Raw genomic sequence first — 19,471 nt, 5'->3', positions numbered from 1 at the left:
ATAACACTGTATTATGGTATCTTTTCAGTTGGTCAGGTGTGCAGTTTTCTTGTGAGGCCTTCAGATAATACACCTGGTGATTATTCACTTTATTTTCGGACCAGTGAAAACATTCAGCGTTTTAAAATATGTCCAACATCAAGCAATCAGTTCATGATGGGAGGCAGATATTATAATAGGTAAGTTTTAATAGCTTTGTATATTTTATACTTCTGTAAAGAATTTGTATAACACATTGCTGATAACTTACTGATATGATCATAAGATTTCAGTGTTTCTTAAGAACATACTAAGAGTTTTAACTAACTTGCTTAGTAGTTAGCTGTAACTAAGCACATTCTGAAAGCCTCCAAAACCTTAAATGTAACTTGTTTATTTTGAAGTATTTTTCTCCTTCTGTAAATGATTTTCTTCACCCTATAAATTCAATTATGACATGTAATTAGGAGAATGCTGTGTTGTCTTGGAAGCTACTATTTATAATAGGGAGTTTTGTATATGTGAAAGGGTAAAATTAAAATGTTAGTTTTATTGGAGATATTCAATAGGGATTTAAAAGTATAAATAATAGAAATGGGTATTGACAAGAAAGGGAAGAATTATCTTCATTGTTGAAAAAAGTTATTAAACACCTTAGAACTTTGGTCAGAAGGTGCAGATCACTTCATTTACAGTGATGACACTTGGGATGGGTTTGTTTTGCCATAGGTATAAAAATATGGTAATATGTACAAAAATAAATGACAAGAGGTGAGTTTCGCCTTTCATGGGAGAAGCTATCAATACAGCTCCACCCTTGAATCTGTGACAGCTCTGTGAACAGGATTATCAAGGCTTCTCAGTAGTGAAAACTCACCTTTCTCTTTTAATTGAGACCATTGCCTGTCACATAATCAGAAGTTTTCCAGACTTGTTCACCTAGAACCAGGACATTCTTCATCCCAATAGAGAATTTCTCTCACTTCCAGCTTGGCTTCTGAGTGGGTAGAGATCCAGCAGCTGATGTGTCTGAGAAAATGTCGAGGTCTCCTAAGAAGTTCAGTGGACTTCTTATGATTTGAAATGGACGATGGTTTGAGACTAAGGAATTGGAACCTTATTAACCTATGTATATCCCACACACAGGCTGCTTGAGTACCTTCTACATTAATCAGTCTGGCCTCCAGACATCCTCATTGAAAATCAAGCTAGCTACAGTGTCAGCTTTTGAAGGTAAATCCTCTTTTGCCCGTTCTCTAGTTACATGGCTTATTAGGAGGATGATAGGCTAAAAGTCCACACCCTAGGTGATGTCAAACTAATTGGCAAATTAGTGGAAGTCTTCTTAGTCTCAAATGGCTTTGCAACATTAGATAGTATAGCTCCAGAAGCTTACTGCACTAAGTTATTACTTTAGGAAATTAATTTCCCACTGCTGGATTCACTTGAAGTGCATATATAAAATACATTTGCCTAGAGAAGATTCTTTCTTTGACATTGGATGGAAAACAAGATTAAAAGATTAAGCGTCACTAAGTTATAATATGCTTTTAGAGGGTTTTTTGAATATTTTGGTACCTAGGTTGCAATGATCCTCCTCAGTGAAGAACTGCTTGGCTTTGAAAGACTTGTAGTTTTAGTTGAATGTTTTGGGGAATTACTAATATACTCCTAAGCTCAAATTCTGTCCAAGTTAGTATTTACTGAAAGTTGATAAACTTCTTGGAAGTTCAAACAGTATGTAATGCAAGATAATGATACAAAATGAAGGTGGTAACCACCCCAAATTATTTACCGTAAGATCTACTGCAGAGGGCAATAAATAAGAAGCAGGAAAAAAGGAATAACTTTCTGTGGGCTTTTTAATTCTTGTACTGGTTTATTTGTTATGGACACTGGAAGAAGGAAGTCTTTAAATATATGAAGACTAAGGTGGATTGTTGTATGGAACAATCAGAAGTGGCCAAAAAGCATCAAATGGCATTGAATCCAGAACAGAAACATAGGAAGTATGAATTTATGCAAGATAATGAAATGATTTATGAGCATTTCTTGGGGCAGAGAGAACATCTGTTTTTCTTGTTTATAACTTATCTAAAACTGTAGAGTTTGTCTTCAAGATGAAAAACAAGAGGTTGAAGAAGTGCTGATTGTATAAATGCATCTGTTAAAAAAGATCAATGAAAACTGTTTATAATAAGCTATTTCTTTAAATGCTCTGAAGGTACCTGCTTTAAATCTGATATAGTATTAGACTGGAACTTTAAAAAGTCATCCTTGGTAGTAGTGTTGTTTCTCTTAACTGTTTTAGTGATTGTAAATGGGATTAAAAGAATGGATAAAATAAAGCCAATCTGCTCTTTGTTTGCAGACTATTGATTACAGTTATAGTCACATAAATTATAGACCAAGATTTTCCATACAAAAGTAAGAGCCTGAAGAATAATAAGGAAACCAACTCCAAAAGTTGACTATTGTTTTATTTCCCAGGTAATTAGAATATCCAGACATGGGACTGGAAGGTCCGCAACCTATATAAGCAATACTGTGTCTCTGCCTATATTCCAAAAGCAAGCCAGAATTATTCTGGGTGATCATGGGGAAAAATTCCTGGGTACATCTCGGGAATCTAGTGTTCTGTGATGCATAGGAAGACTACTTTTTCCACTAATGTTTTTTCCTTTGCATGTTCTCCCACTATTCTGTATATAAATTGCTTAAAACTTTTATTGATGAGTATAACTAACAGACTGTATCTATGCTCTCTCATATGGAGGTCTGCTTTCATTATTTCTTATATCATCTCTACAAAACAGCCAATCTGTAGTCTTTTAGTTGTCTATTTGAAGGTCCTAATATACAGAAAATGTTAAATACATATTGAGTGAATTATTTTGACTATATAATGAAATAGTATTTTCCCATGGACTTCAGTAAAGCATGCAACTTTTGTGATCTTTCTCTTTATTCCATGGATAAGATAGACAAATGACTACTGGAATAATATCTACTTTTTCATGTAAAAATTGGCAAAGTCTGTTTGGGGGGGGGGGCAATTTTACGAACTGCATATCATGAAATCTCAAACAGAAAATATGGCCACACCATCCTGAACATGCTCTATTTCATCTCATCTCAGAAGCTAAGCAGCATTGGGCCCAGTTAGTACTTGAATGGGAGACTGCTTGGGAATACTGAGTCCAGGGGTTGTAGGCTTCTAGCAAAAGGCCATGAAGACGATGAAGGAATTAGAGTATCTGTCATGTGAGGACAGGTGGAGAGAGATGGGACTGTTCAGCTTTGAGAAGGCTGGGGGGCGGGGGAATCCTATCACTGTGTATAAATACCTGATGGGAGGGAGCAAAGAAGAGAGAGACAGATTATTTTTAGTGGTGGCTAGTGACAGAAAAAGAGGCAGTGGGCACAAATTGAAATACAGAAAATTCCATCTGAATACAAACCATTTTTAATGTGTCTCTACTGTGAGGGTGATCAAACACTAGAAGAGGGTGATTAAAGAGGTTATGGAGTCTCCATCCTTAGAGATACTCAAAACATGACTGAACAAGGCCCTAAGCAATCTGTTCTTGTTAACCCCCCCCTTTGAGATGGGGACTTCAACTAGATGATCTTGGAGGTCCCTTCCAACCTTAACTATTCTGTGAATAACTTTCATGTTTTACAGGTTTCTTTTGTTCCATGTGGGGTTTTTTTGTGGTTTGGGGGTGGTGGTGGTGGTGTGGTGTGTGTGTTTGGGTTTTTTTGAGGGGGTGGTGGTTGTTTGTTTAGAATTATTCCAGTTGGAAGGGACCTACAACAATCATCTAGACCCTAGCTGACCAAAAGTTAAAACATATTACTAAGGGCATTGTCCACAGACAGGCATGGGGCATCAGCCACCTCTCTAGGAAGCCTGTTCCAGTGTTTCCTCTCCCAGTAAAGAAATGTTTCCTAATGTCAAGTCTGAACCTCCCCTGGCGCAGCTTTGAGCCATTCCCATGTGTCCTGTCACTGGATACCAGGGAGAAGAGATCAACACCTCCCTCTCCACTTCCCCTCCTCAGGAAGCTGTAGAGAGCAATGAGGTTGACCCGCAGCCTCCTTTTCTCCAAACTAGACAAACCCAGAGTCCTTAACTGCTCCTCATAGGACATGCCTTCCAGCCCTTTCACCAGCTTTGTTGCCCTCCTCTGGACACATTCAAGGACCTTCACATCCTTCTTAAATTGTGGGGCCCAGAAATGCATGCAATACTCAAGGTGAGGCACACCAATGCTGAATAGAGAGGGATAATCACCTCTTTTGACCAGCTGGTTCTGCTGTGTTTGATGCACCCCATGATGTGTTTTGCCCTCTTGGTTACCAGGGCACGCTGCTGACTCACATTGAGCCTACTGTAAACCAGCACCCCCAGATCCCTTCCTGCAGGGCTGCTCTCCAGCCACTTCTCTCCCAATCTATACTTGTGTCCAGCATTACTCCATCCCAAGTGTAGAATCCGACATTTGGTCTTGTTAAATTTCATGCCATTGATGATTGCCCAATGGTCCAATTTATATAGATCCCTCTGCAAGGCCTCTTGTCCCTCAGGAGAGTCACCAGCACCTCTCAGTTTGGTATCATCAGCAAACTTGCTAATGGTGCATTCAACTCCTGCATACAGATCATTGATATTGAACAGAACTGGCCCTAGAATTGAGCCCTGAGGAACACTGCTAGTGACTGGTTGCCAGTCAGATGTAGCCCCATTCACTACAACCCTTTGAGCCCTGCCCTTCAGCCAGGTCTTCACCCAGCGCACCATGAACCTGCTCATCCCACAGTTGGACACCTTGTCCAGAAGGATGCTGTGAGGAACAGTATTAAAAGCCTACTAAAATCCATAAAAACTACATCCACCACTTTCCCTTCATCCACTAGATGGGTGACCTTATCCTAGAAGGGTACCAAATTAGTTAAACAGGACTTTACCTTTGTGAACCCATGTTGACTGTGCCTGATGATTGCATTGTCCTTTAAATGCCTTTCAATAGCATCCAGTGTAAACTTCCCCATAATTTTTCCAGGAACTGAGGTTAGACTAACCAGTCTGTAGTTTCCTGGGTCTTCCCTCATGCCCTTCTTTTAAATTCATATAACATTGGCTAGCTTTCAGTCAGTGGGGACCTCCCCAGACTCCCAAGACCTTTGGTAGATGATCGAGAAGGGTTCCTGCTGTAACATCTGCTAGCTCCTTCAGTACTCTGGGGTGAATCCCATGAGGCCCCATGGACTTATGAACATTCAAGTGATACAGCTGGTCCCTTACAATTTCAGTGTCCACAAACGGAAAGTCACTGTTCTTGCAGTTGTCCTCCAACTCAGAGGACTGGGCAGCCCAAGGTCTATCGGTATTATTAAAGACTGCCTCTGCTTTTTCTTCATCCCTATTAGTCAGGTGACCATCTTCAACAAGTATTGGTCCAATGTTTTCTGTAGACCTCCTCTTGCTCTTAAGGGACTTGGAAAGCCTTTCTTGTTGTCTGACAGAACACTGGCCAGTTTCAACTCTAGTTGAGCTTTGGCCTTTCATGTGTTCTCCCTGCATATGTGAACCAGGGCTCTGTAATCTTCCTATGAAGCCTGACCTTGCTTCCAGAGATTGTACAATTTCTTTTTCCTCCTGAGTTCCAAGAGAAGTTCCTTGTTCAGCCAAGCTGGTCTTCTGTTTTGCTTGCTTGACTTATGACACAATGGGATTGCCTGCTCCTGTGCTTCTAAAAGGTGATTCCTAAAAAATGACCAGCACTCATGGACCCCTAAGCCCTCAAAAGCAGATTCCCAGGGGACACTGCTAAGTAGCTTCCTAAGTAGATTAAAGTTAGCTCTCCTGAGGTCCAGGGTAGCAACTCTGATGACCTTTTTTTCTCATTACACTGACAATTTTGAACTCAACCAGTTCATGATCACTGTGGCTAAGACAGCCCATTAGTCCTTCTCTATTCACAAACAACAAGTCTAGGAGTACACCTTTCCTAATTGGGTCACTGAGTACCTGTGACAAGAAGTTATCTTCCACAAACTTCAGGAATTTCCCAGACTTCCTTATCACAGCAGTATGGTATTCTCAGTTGATACCTGAGAAGTTGAAATCTCCCATAAAGGCAAGGGCTACCACTCCAGGGATTTCTCCTCATTGCCTGTAGAATAACTCATCAGTGCTTTACATCCTGGTTAGGTGATTGGTAGTAGACACCAACCATCTCCTCTGTTTTCCATCCCCCTAATCCTCACCCAGAGGCTCTCAACCACATCATCCTTAACTGCAAGGGCTGTACAGTCACGCCTCTCCCTTATGTACAGTGCAACACCTCCACCTCACCTGCCCTGTCTATCTCTCCTGAACAACCTATAGCCCTCCATCCCAGCACTCCAGTCCTGGGACTCCTTCCACCAAGTCTCACTAACACCAATGACATCATAGCTCTGGGAACTGACCAATGCTTCCAGTTCATCCTGTTTGTTTCTCATGCTGCATGTGTTGGTGTACAAGCATTTCAGATACACTCCTGAGCCCTCAGTGCTCCCAGGAGCAGCATAAATGTTCTCACTAGCATTTCCACCCTCAGGTGATGCCATGCCAACCCATGGCTTACCTTTAACTCTCCTTTTGGGATCCCCTTTCCCCACTGATTCTAGTTTAATGCCCTCTGAATCTGTCCTGCCAGTTTATCAGCAAAGCAGCATTTCCCCTGTGTCTCGTCCCGCTCAGATGAGGGAGACAAGTGACTCAGATTTGCAAATCCCCAACGGAGCGGACAATGATGAGACAAGTCTCAAAGTCCAAACATTTATTAACTACCCACAATGTACTAATTGAACACACGATAATTGGCTAAATATACAGCAAGTTGTGGCAAGCAATACAATATGCCTTGCGTTTCTTAATGGTAGTGAAGGAAAAAAGGGGAAAAAGGAAAAGAGGGAGGTAGAGGGAATACAGATCACCAGTCTGGGTTTCTGCGTCAATCCCGCCAGCAAAGGTTCCAGGAGGCAGCCGTCTTTTTCACTTCATTGCGCTCTCCAGGCCCCCCCCCCCCTTTCTTTCCCTCCCCTTGATTTATACCCACTTTCCTTGGGTCCGTCCCCTAGGTCGACCCACATACCTACGTATCCCATGTACGGGGAGGGGTAAGGTGTTTCATGGGATGATGTAATTAGCATGATCACGTTAGCCCTCGTTAGCATATTGAGGGGTGTTAACTTTAATATGCATTTCGTGGATAATGAAGCAAAGGTCATTCACCGGACAGATGGCCCTTGAAATTTGGCCAGGTGCACCAGAGCAGAGCCGTCCTGTCTCCACAGGGCTCCCTCCTCCAGCTGCATCCTGTGTTATTGGGGCAGCCTTATCAGCTTTGACCTCTACACCATCCAGCCCGTGACTGTAGTTTCGTCTTGCGATTGTTTGAGGCATTCCTTAGATCAGCCTCAACTTTTATCGCTCTCAGACTGTTTTTCTTAGTTTCTCTCAGGCCTGGTTTTTTGTCTCTCACACCCCGTCAGGCCCCAGCATACCTTGGTTCTCAAAGACTGTTCCATGGTTATAAAAAACAAAGTTCTGGTGGAGGCACCTGTCCTGGAGCCAGGTATTGATGTCTTGGGCTCACCTGTTTCTTCTAAAGTCTCTCCCCATTACTGGGAGGATTGAGGAAAACACTACCTGTGCTTCTTGGTGGAATATAGGTAGAGGCGTAGTATTGCTTATATAGGTTGTGGAACTTCTAGTCCCATTTCTGGATATGCAAACTACCTGGGAAATAAAACAATATTTAAATGTAAGATAGCATTTATTAATGCTTCACTTCTGATGTTAGAAAGTGTGGTAGGGTAGGTATTCCCCTTTCTCCTCTCCATCTGTTTTCTTTCTGAAATCTGACCTTCCTAACAGAGTTTTCCAAAAACTTGTAAAATTTAGGAGGGGGACAGCAGCACAGGGTGGTGTATCTGGTGATTCCATCTCTAAGTAGAAGATAAGAAACATTGACCCAACAGTTATACACTGAACAGTCTTTCAAGTTATCTTTAATTTGAGAGATGAGACAATTTGAGACTAGAAGAAGATTGGAGTTGTTAGAAGCCTTTTTTGTTTTAACTGATAGATTAATCCATATTTTGATAGGCTGAATAATATGGGCTTTAACATGTTAATTCTTTTTTTTCATAATTTAATGATGTATAGTGTTCTGCTTTCTGGATTCTTAACTATTTGAAATTTCAGCAGTTGGCATAACTCTTCATCCATTAAGTATTAAAAGAATGATACTGCTCATGATGATGAGATACTTCTAAAATTATCCAGGTAGTTAGGATCTGGGCAGCCTAATAAGCCCTGTGCTAAACATTTTACAATTATTAAAGTAACTGTAATGTAGTATTGAGATTCATCTTTATTTCTCTATATCAAACCAAGTTTAACCATCCATTTTTCTAATTCATTCTTATTTATACCTTCCTTGATGTATTTTGTGTAAGTAGGATTTTGTTCCTGTCAGATTCTGAAAAGAGTTATAAACCCTTTTTTCCTGTCCCTTAGATTCTTTTTGTGGTCAGTCTGATTTCATGCTTTATATTTTACGTGTTAGATAACTTGAATCACTGGCAAATTCATTTTCAAGTGTATTTGAAGATACGTGGTATTTTTCTGTTTGCAGTGTTTGGCTTGTTCAGTCATTTGGCCTGCTTTAGTGGTAAGACAGTATACAATGACCATCTGAGTTGGGTTTGTGTGGGGGAGAAGAGAGGTAAAGAAAAAAACCCATTAATTACTCCATCAAGGCATAAAGTCCTAGTCTATGTGGTACTCTAACTCCAAAATGAGTTTTCAAGTACAATTCAGTTTATTCTTCAGCTCATTTTACAACATTGGAAGAAATCAGGCAATTGCTTCTTACATTGAGCGATAACTTCTGGTTTTTTTAACCAAGGAGAGGAGACAATGACAGTCAAGGTATTCTCAATTTGATGAATGAAGAAAAAATTATATAAAGATGCTTTATTATTGATTGCCCTCATAACAAGATGTTGGCAATAGCTTTTCAACATGCAAAGTACAATGAGTGATTATTTTATGCAGTGTGGTAAAGCTTAAATTTTTATGGAGAAAATGGCATATGCATATTGCATATCAATAGAAATTGAAATTTATTTGATTTTTAGTAATACTGAGAAATTTAAGTGACTTTACAAACCTGACAAAAATGTTTGTGGGAAGATTCATTGACTTAAGCATACACTAGTTCATAACTTTAGAAGAATGAGATAGAGAAAAAGCAAACAAAGATATCTATTGTTTTATTTACATGATTTTATGATCATTTTTATAGTATCCTATATCTTTCCTTTGGACAAAATTTTATCTGATTGTAATAGACCAAAGATCTATCATGTGTGCCTTATTGATTGCATTTGCACACACAGCTAACAGTATATATGAAGTGAGAAAACACATAAAGTATATTTTTGTTTTCTGCTTAATTACTTAGTTCTTTATTTTCAGGTTGATTTTTTTTTTTGTATATGAATGATTCATCTGTGTTGGTGTTAACATTACTTCTCTTTATTACAATGCAACTTTCAATAACTGCAAAAATAAGAGCAAATCAAGGATAGGTTGAATTTTAGCTTGTGTCTGTCACTACTTCTCTCCTGATCCTTCAAAATACAATTTAAACCTGATTCTGGTAATTAAAATGCAAGCTTCCCTGTAGAGGAGTGTTACTGACTGGGTAGTTAATTTAACATGATAGCTCAGTGATTTTGAAGTATAATCTGCATAATCCATGTTAAAAAACTTTTTTATTTCCCACTCCTCTCTTCCTAGAAAGAAATTGCTTTGCACAGTTTGAAGTATCTTCCATTCTCCTTCCCTAGTTACTCTAAGACTTTGAAAAATATTACCAATAAAATAGCAATTTTCACCCTGGTTGGAGAGCTGGGAAATGCGCATGCATTACTTGAATGTGGAAAAGGTAGTGTACTCATTTGGCATTGTGGTGGGTTGACCTTGACTGGATGCCAGGTGCCCACCAAGACCTACTCTCGCTCCCCCTCCTCAGTGGGACAGGGGGAGAAAATGAGATGAAAAACTCATGGGTTGAGATAAAGGCAGTTTAATAAAGAAGAGCAAAGGCCGCATGTGGAAGCAAAGGAAAACAAAAAGATTTATTCTCTACTTCCCATCAGCAGGCGATGTCCAGCCACTTCCTGGGAAGTAGGGCCTCAGTATGCGTAGCAGTTGCTTTGGAAGACAAACACCTTAATAACAAATGCCCTCTCTACTCCTCCTTTCTCTTGGCTTTTATTGCTGAGCATGATGTGATATGGTATGGAATATCCCTTTGGTCCGTTTGGGTCAGCTGTCCTGGCTGTGTCACCTTCCAACCTCTTGCCCACCCTCAGCCTGCTGGCCTTTGAGAAGAGTGGGGTTGGAGAGACAGCCTTGATGGTGTGTGAGCACTGCTCAGCAGTAGCCAAAACTGGTTTGTTATCAACACGTTCTAGCTACAAATACAGAGCACAGCACTGTGAGGGCTGCTATGGGGAAAGTTAACTCCATCCCTGACAGACCCAATGCAGGCATTTTCAACAACTGATTGAAAATGTTCTGTGGAGTTTAGAATTAATACATTATGAGTACTGTTCTGTGAATTTTCTTGACCAATGTATTAGTAAATTGTCATTGCTGCAAACAAGATTATGATGTTTAACACTTGATTTTTTTTATAAATTTGTGAGGAAACATAGTGTGATTGCATGGAAAAACAAATTCTCATACAGAGAACTGGTTTAACATTTAAAATCTTATTTTTCTTATTTGAACAGTATTGCTGAGATCATTGAACATTATAGAAAAGAACAGATTGTTCAAGGATATTACCTTAAAGATCCTGTTCCAATGCAGGTAAAACTTCATCTCTGAGCACTTGTTATTGAAGATATTGACTTAATCCTCAAATATTTATAGTATAAGAACTGAATTACAGCAGAGGTATCCATGATAGTTAAACAGCATCATCCCCTCCTGAATTTTTGTTTTGAGCTTGTGTATTTCTTTCATTTTATCCCCATATGTATTCACTTATCTAAGGTTGGCTTGTAGTAAACAGAAGATATGGTAAGCTTTGTCTGTGCTCTGGGGTGTAAATGCTCCATCTTGTGCCCCCAGCTCTGGTCCCTGATTGAACAAATGCTGTGCCTTAATACCATGTTGGGGTGGGGGGGAACTAGGCTGCCTTCCATTCTTCTGTGTCTGGCATCTTTCTTCCCCCAGAGAAAACTTATATGCACAGAAAAGCTTCAGAGATGATCAGGGGCCTGGGATTACAGGGCATGTTCTGGAACATTGTTGCCCTGTAACATAAATTCATCCTAAGAGACCACCGATAATAAACAAGCCACATCATCTAGTTTTTCATAAAGTTATAGGTAGTTCTGAAGTTTATTTGTATACTTTGTTCCCTATGTATTCTAAAACTTTTCTGTTTTGATGCTTAGAAATTTGGTTTTAATTTCCATCCTAAACAGTTGCCCCATTGTTAGATCTATTTTATTAATACAAGGGCATTTCTTGTATTCTCCTTTAGTCAGCTTACTAAGCTGACTATACCAAATCTGTTTTTTGTCTCTTTATAACGTTCTTGTAGTTGCCCTGCTACCACCAATTCCAGTATGAGTTTGTGTTTCTTGAATGTAATGGACCAGAACAGCTCAGAATACCATGTCATTAGTAATTCTTTTTTTCTGTGAGAGTACTTACTAGATATATCCTAGAATGTTATCTGTGTTGTTATCATAGCTGCATTATATTATATTGTTTTCTATTGGTAAGTATCAACAAGTGCAAACTTTATGTTGTATTACTAGACTTACGCATTATTATTCTGATCGTTCCTTTATTGCTGATTGGCTTGTCATCAATGCTTCCCAGTTGTCTGCTACTATTAACTTACGCTCTGTAATGTGGTTGAGACAAATGTGAGGAAATTTGAATTCTGAGACTGATCCTTGAAAAGCTTCAGCTAGTAACTTTCCTTGTTCTCCATAATTCTTTTTGAATTATGGCAATCATCTTCACTTTTGCACTTTGTATATCCGCTTATGGTTCCTGTATCAATAACTTTCTCTGCATTAACCAGTTTTCCATGTGAGACTGCATCAAATTCTTTTAAATTATTCAGGTATATTTGTGACTTCCCTTTTTAAAAAAAAAAAAGTTATTGGTGATGTAATTACATTTGGTTGTGTGTTCTCCCACATACTGTCATGCTCTGTTTTTGAAGAAAAAAATTTCAGAAGTCTTGCGTACTATTCGGTTCAATCTAATAGATTTCCTGTTTCTAATTTAAAATTTACTTTAAAACATTTTTCACTAGATCTGTTGTTTTGTACATTGTTTCTTTCATTGCTATGTTATGGAGATTATCTTGAGTTAGTAAAAATTAGGGTATTGCTTCTATTGTGAGTTCTGTAATTCCTATTACTAAAATGTTTTTCATCTTGCTTTTGTCATGTTCAAAACCATAATTCTTATAGATATAGGGGGGAGAAGGAAGAAAAGTAGAGTATTTAGTATGGAGCCAGTGTATGTATCACTTCATCTCTAATGCTGTTCTCACTGCTTGACAGTCTTGCTTTTCACGTTTTCTTACGGCTAAAGAACTTTTGCTGATTAGCTGACTTGGTAAGGTCAAACTTGGCTTGGCTTTTGGCCATTCTAGCTTGGTATTTACATTTCCAGATCTTAGTTTTCTATGTGAATTTATCCTTTTTCTGTTTCCTGTTTCTACTTTCTCCTATTGTTTTTTGTTACAATGATACTCATTTAGGACATAAGTGTTAATAAGATTAGTGAGGGACTGCAACTTTGTGTGTTAATCATTCAATTTTAATTGAGATCTGCACCATTCTTGTTGATTCAAAGTTTATCCTTAATTACTCAGTCCCAAAAGTCTTGGTAGAAGACAGAAGCGAAATAAACTTTAGACTTGTGTAAATTTTATATAAATCACTGTGAAAGATGTTCCTTTCTATTTAGTGTTAAAAAAATAAATACAGATGTTACTTTGTGAAAGTTGGTCTGTATTTAAACCTTATTTTTCTTCTCATATTATAATTCTGGCCTAATCATTCCACAAGAAATAGTTATATTACATTTCTGGCAAAGGTATTGTATTAAATTATATTAGTTTGTTAAGACACATGAGAGAATAATAATAAAGAATTGGTAGCATTCAGTGAAATTTCAGTTGCAGCTTCATAGTGTGCAATTGTTTCACAGTGATTTCTGAGCTTAAAAAAATTTTTATTTCTTCCTTGTTTACCAGCATCAAGAACAAGTGCTTAATGATACAGTGGATGGAAAAGAAATTTACAATACAATTCGTCGCAAAACAAAGGATGCTTTCTATAAAAATATTGTCAAAAAAGGATATCTTCTGAAAAAAAGTGAGTTCTGTTTACTTCTGTGAAATGTTTTTTTCTAAAAAATGCAAATATGGATGCATATTTTGTGTAGCACTGGTACTAGTGGAGGCAAAATTGAAGTGAGCAAAAGGTGGTAGAAAGCCTGTAAAGGGTATGTAAGGTTCTTTTTCCTTAATAAGTACATAAATAGAAAGACATAATACATAAAATGACATGCAATATAAAGATGTTGATTGGCAGTTCTTGCCAAAACAATCAGAAAACAGCACAAAACCGAAGTGCCTCTTTATCAAAGGTAACATTCAGACTCATTAAATGAAGTACATTTTCATAAAATGTATTAATATTTAATACACAACTTGTTTAAATTTAAGCTGATCACATGGGTTAGAGAGAGCTAGATTAATGTAAATCAGTACATTCATTGGAGACCAGAGCTTGTTTAATTTAAAATGTGTATTCTGGTGTACAAGGTACATTGAGACTTCTTTAAGGTTCTAACACTGACACAGTTAACATAGCATAGAATAATTGGATTAAAACCTGCCTGACTCATCTCAATATATCCCTGAAGAATTACAATTGAGCAAGATTTTGAAGTTCCAAGGAAGCTAGTCCCTTTCCAAGTATCATGATTTTAGTTTTTCTGTTTCCACTAAAGTTGATTTAAAAAAAATTTAAAAAAAAATTTTAAAGAGTAATAACACTTCTGTGTATGACGAAGACGGTAGCTAAAATAATAAGTACCAGATAGTGGTCTGGATAGCAAGCAAAAGTGAGCAAGAAGATAAGCATTTAAATATAGCCAAATTAAAAAGACACATTCAAAGGAAATAAAAACTAGATCCTCTGAGTAAAGCAAGGAAAACATCTCTTCTCTTGAGACTGCTAATTCTGAGAGAAGGTGTAGAGGGTTGTGGTAGGGTGAGGAATCAGCTGAGAATGAACTTGAAGTGAAAATCTTTACCTAAAAGGGATAATGAGATACTTTAAATGTGCAAGCAGGAGTACTGAGTAGATGTGGAGAGATGCACGTACCTGCATACAGAACAGAAATTTAATAAAATCACTCTTCCATCTAGTAGAGTATAACAATTGGATGTTAGTTCAGAGGATGTTAAATGAGTGATTTCTTTTTGGTTTAGTCAGTGGCTAAATCTGCATTTCACTGATACACTTAATGTGTTTTCCAACAAACCTTGACATTTAAATCTCCGGTTATTCAATTTTTTTAAATGTTTTTTTCTGAAACATGTGGAACTGGTCAAAATTTTGGATATAGGTGTGTTTGGGGCATGGTTCTGATCCAAGTTTGTATATATTGTATTCCCATTTCAATTCTTCAGTCATTCTGATTTAAGATATTGTGATGCAATCTGTTATGCTGATCGGTTGATTAGAGTTTAGGAATAATTTTCTCATGTCAAGAGAAATCTATTTCTTAATTAAAATAGCTATAATAAATCAGATCACTTACAGCATCACACATTATTTGCAAACTGTATAGACACAATCTTCCCACTGATATGAATGGAGCTCATATGAACTTGCTTAATCCTGTTGAGATTAATGCAAATGTTTAGAGAACCATCTAAAATTGTACTTGAATCTGTGAAGAGGGTCTAATTTTAGCTACATGCTGGAAAAAAATGAGTATGTATACTGATGTTATTGCTTAAGCATGATTAACTGTACATTGTTCTTCTGGTTTGTATTTTGACAAAAACCTTACTGCCCTCTTTTTTCTTCATTTACAAAATTTACATTTTCTTTAAAATAATATTGTAACTTGTTACTTGCTTTCCTTACAGGTAAAGGAAAGAGATGGAAAAACTTGTACTTTATATTGGAGGGAAATGATGCCCAGCTTATTTACTTTGAAAGTGAAAAACGAGCCACAAAACCTAAAGGATTAATAGACCTTAGCGTGTGTTCAGTCTATGGAGTACATGACAGTTTATTTGGCAGGTAGGGCACTGGCTTTTAATTCTTGTACATGCAACAGGACAGTTAACTACTAGTTTGAGACATATACAAGATATGGACAATATGTCACTAATGAACAAGCTGACCTGGCACAATAAACTTGCTTTTTGACACATGAGCCCTGGTAACTGTCCATGTGTGGTTTTTTTAGCTTTTCCTGATTGTGAAATGAAAGCATTATGACTCTTGGTTCATATTGCATTTTATTCCATAGTTCATGTAGATTGCAAGAGCATATGTAGACAGATTTAACTGATTAATAGTAACTTGTTAAGCCATGGCAACTCAGGTGCTAGCAAATGTTCATAAATAACTTGTAGTAAGAAATTTTAGAACTTAGTATTAAGATTTTCTCATGTAATATGATGTGATAATGATTTGGCCTTTTGCATTGTCATTTTTCAATATTGTGTATTAATTGTTCCACGTTTCATATTACAGCCATTAAAAAGATTACAAAGCAACTGTATTGAGGGGTTTAATCCTATTGAACCAAGAATTGATAAGATGAAGAATTTTGTCAATTCCAAAAGATCTTCTTTTGTTGATAGGTATTAGAAAGCTAAATTAGTTAGATAACTTATCAGTGCTTTTCTGTTTAAGAATCAGTAAGAATCAGATTAGACCAACATTAGAGCAGTAAGTTAGTTCATATAAGCAAACGTTTTACAAATTATTTTTGCAGGATAATTAGATTCAAGGATCATTTTCACAGTTTAATTTACTGTACTAATTTTGATTATTCAAAATATGTCAACTGCAAGTGATGTGATTATTGGCAAAGAAGTTGAGAAATAAAACACTTTCTGATATCATTATCATTGGTAACTAAGATGAAGGAGGTCACATCTTTTTTTTCATTGTTAATTACAAAAAAATGTGCAGTCCTGTGTGATATAGAAGGAAAAGATGCATTTACTCCTACAAATGTTGTTGTTTTTTTCATAACAGATAGAAAAACACATTAAACAGAAGCTCTGGTTATTCCATGCATCTTAATATTTATTAAAAGTATTTAATCAACTTTAAGTCTTTACACAGAGATAATGTGAAGATGCTTAAAATTAGTGGCATTTCTTAAGCTGCAAAGATCTGCTGTTCTTGCATCATCTGATTTTTATACACTTCTTAATTATTTTGAAAAATTACACAACTATTGCAATGAGGAGCCATAGATATGAGTACCATTTAAAAAAAAATACTGAAATGTTCCTCATGTAATTTGGCAATTATGCAGGAAGCTTTGGTGTAGGCTGTAAACAAGGAACATTTTGATTAATGGTGACTGTCTGTTAAGCAGCTTCTAAGAAACACTATGCTGTGGGTTAAAATGTAGTTGGATAATAACACTAAAAGTGTGGGTAGAAGGAGCACCTGCTTGGGAAAGCTGTTGGTGAAGAACTGTAGCTGAGACAAAATTCCTCGTTAGTTTTTGTCACCTACTTAAAATATACCTTTCCCCTTTTCTCAGAAGTATGGGGAGGTCTGTAGCTTTGCATGTCTTTGGTGATAATGATTTAAGTAGCCCCTGATCTGGCTACTTCTTGCCCCCCTCCCCCTCCCCAGTCCTTCTGTGGGCATGGCCACAAAATGCCATGCCAGTATTTCCCTAAGCAATGGATGGGGGGAAGTGAAGAATGAAGCATAATTTGCAAGTAAGATCCTTCATGTAACCCTGTGTTTGGGAGAGCTAAATTCCCTTGAATGTAATGTGGAAGGCTGTGAATCAAGTGTGCACTTTAGCTTGTAATGTAACAGTACAAAATATGTTTTGATGCTTCTTGACAAATTAGTGTAGATACATAAAATGTCAAAGATGTTATAATTGCATTTAAAGCTTTAGAATAGTATATCACACATAATAGTATATCACACGTATTTAATGATTTGTATGTAATCCGATACACATTTTATTGGACATGAGAGCTGTGGAACACATCCAGATAAGAAATTCCTTATGTTAATATAGTTTTGTGAACTCCTAAAACAACAAATCCATAATGCATGATTAATTAGTTGGGAACTAATGCTGAACCTGTGTATCATTTAAAATGTTTGTGGGGAATAGTCCTCATGAACAAGTCTTTTATGTTATAAGGTGTATTTTGCCTCAACTGTAGATCAGTATATGCATATTCAATACAAACAGTTCCAAGTTCCTTAAATTTTCTGAAACAAACTAGTTGAACCGCAGTACAATTTTCTTGAAATTGCATAATTCATTCAAACCAAAATGCACTTTTGAAGCATGTAGAAACTTTTCTTGTTGGGGTTTTTCCTGTTTCCAAGTGTGATGATGCTACATTTTTGTTTTGTTTGTTTTTTAAGGCCAAACTGTTTTCAGATAGTAGTTCAGCACTTCAGTGAAGAGCATTACATCTTTTACTTCGCAGGAGAAACTCCAGAACAAGCACAGGTGAGAGCTTTTGTTGGTAAATATAATTTTAAAAGTATTTTTTTGTTTTGTAGTGTTTAATGATATTATCCTTCTCTAATAGAAAGTAAGCATACCACAGATGGCAGCTATGTTTACATTATCAGATTATTACCATGCAATAGTAGCAGATCTGTAAGGGAAATAGTTGGTGCTGAGAATCCAGCACCTACATTACCTGCACTTTAGGGTTTTTACTTTGGACAAGTTCTAGTCTGGTCCCATGGACTGAACTTCCATTAGTTTCCACTAGATATTTCTGGAGAATATCTTTTGGAGCAGTTCAGTCAAAAAAAACCTGTTTGCTCTCCGACACTCTTCCATGTAATGAACCAGAGCATGGTAAGTGGGAGTTTTGCTTCAAGAACACATTCCTGATATGAACTAAAATGCTAATGCAGGTATGCCCACCAATCAAAATCTGTTGAGCCTTTTACAGTTATTTGTCCTATCCATAAATTGATCATTGTTTATAGTCTTAGGCCTTGATCTTGCAGGAAAAATAAGGGTTTTTTTTGTTTTACATTGGTATCATTTAGTTATTAGCTCTCTAGTAGTTAATGTTTGCTGATTAAGAATTGTAGGAATGGAGTCTAATTCTCGAAAAGTCACTTGCTAACAGGAGAGCATATGGAAGATGTGACAGTGTTCTTATTCATGAAGTTGTTTTGGTATTCCAGAGCTCTGAAATATACCTGTTGTTTCAGAAGTTAAGCTATGCATTTGGTTTTATTTAAAAATGTGTAGTAGGCAGAATATCCTGTCCTGTTTTCTGAACATTTGGTATAATCTGCTTTTGGTTTAGATTTGCTTAACGTTTAAGCTGTTCACTGCATTTATACAGAATACTGAGATTTCTTTTATAAAATGATTCTGGTTCAGGCAAGTCAGTTGTTTTACTGATACTTCTGTTCTCAGAAGTTACACCTATCAGTACCTTGTAACATTTCACAGAAGAATAGTTTTGTTAGTATACTAAGGAAAACTTGATGGATTTCATATAATGTGGTAAATATTGAAGCAGCTGTCCAATGGATTGCATGTTGTTTGAGGTTTATACAAACCATTAAGTGAATGTAATATAGAGTGTAGCCTCGTATACTAGTGTCATTGTGCATACTATGATGCATTGTTCATACTTGCTGCTGAAAATTTTGGCATTTAAGTGGATGGGTTTTCCTGTTAGGAGGGGGAATAAAGATGACTTTGTATCTAGGAAATATTTAGATTAATTTAGAGTATTTAGTAGGTTCTGTGGTTCTTTATTTGCTTTTCCTTATTTGAATAAGAAAGCAAGCTAATAAAAATGTGATGCATAATTGACAGTTCTTCTTTTTGTGGAAGGTTTTGAAAGCTAAAACTTTACTCCCAAAGTGGTTTACCTGAGAATAGCTGTAATATAGAATGTACCTGTATTTTAAAAATGTGGAAGGTAATATAAAGGGTAAGACAGAAAATGCTTTTTTCTTTAATGGTATTATTAAATTGTATTTTGAGAGTAGGTGGCAGATCTTTGAGCTACACTGTTATGAATGTTAGTCAAAGCCTAAATTTTGTGCTTCAGAAGAGCTTACAAAATTTGGGGGGGTGGGGTGTGAAAACATGAGA

The 19,471-nt window shown here is 37.0% G+C and overlaps 2 protein-coding genes across 2 annotated transcripts in view; both read left to right on the top strand.

The window, feature by feature from the left end:
- LOC141917659 (uncharacterized) overlaps positions 1-19,471 on the top strand; it is a 198,947-nt gene that overhangs the window by 104,006 nt on the left and 75,470 nt on the right. The window lies entirely within an intron of this gene.
- LOC141917657 (ras GTPase-activating protein 1-like) overlaps positions 1-19,471 on the top strand; it is a 93,985-nt gene that overhangs the window by 43,640 nt on the left and 30,874 nt on the right. Inside the window, exons 8-12 of the mRNA XM_074811023.1 lie at positions 29-179; positions 10,843-10,921; positions 13,344-13,464; positions 15,255-15,411; positions 17,758-17,845. Of these exons, the coding sequence (XP_074667124.1) occupies positions 29-179; positions 10,843-10,921; positions 13,344-13,464; positions 15,255-15,411; positions 17,758-17,845 (596 nt within the window). The remainder of the gene's footprint in view (positions 1-28; positions 180-10,842; positions 10,922-13,343; positions 13,465-15,254; positions 15,412-17,757; positions 17,846-19,471) is intronic.

The sequence above is a fragment of the Strix aluco genome, chromosome W, assembly GCF_031877795.1.
Source record: "Strix aluco isolate bStrAlu1 chromosome W, bStrAlu1.hap1, whole genome shotgun sequence".
Lineage (NCBI taxonomy): Eukaryota > Metazoa > Chordata > Aves > Strigiformes > Strigidae > Strix > Strix aluco.
The sequence above is the reverse complement of the archived record's forward strand: the minus strand, read 5'-3'. Positions and strand labels throughout refer to the sequence as shown.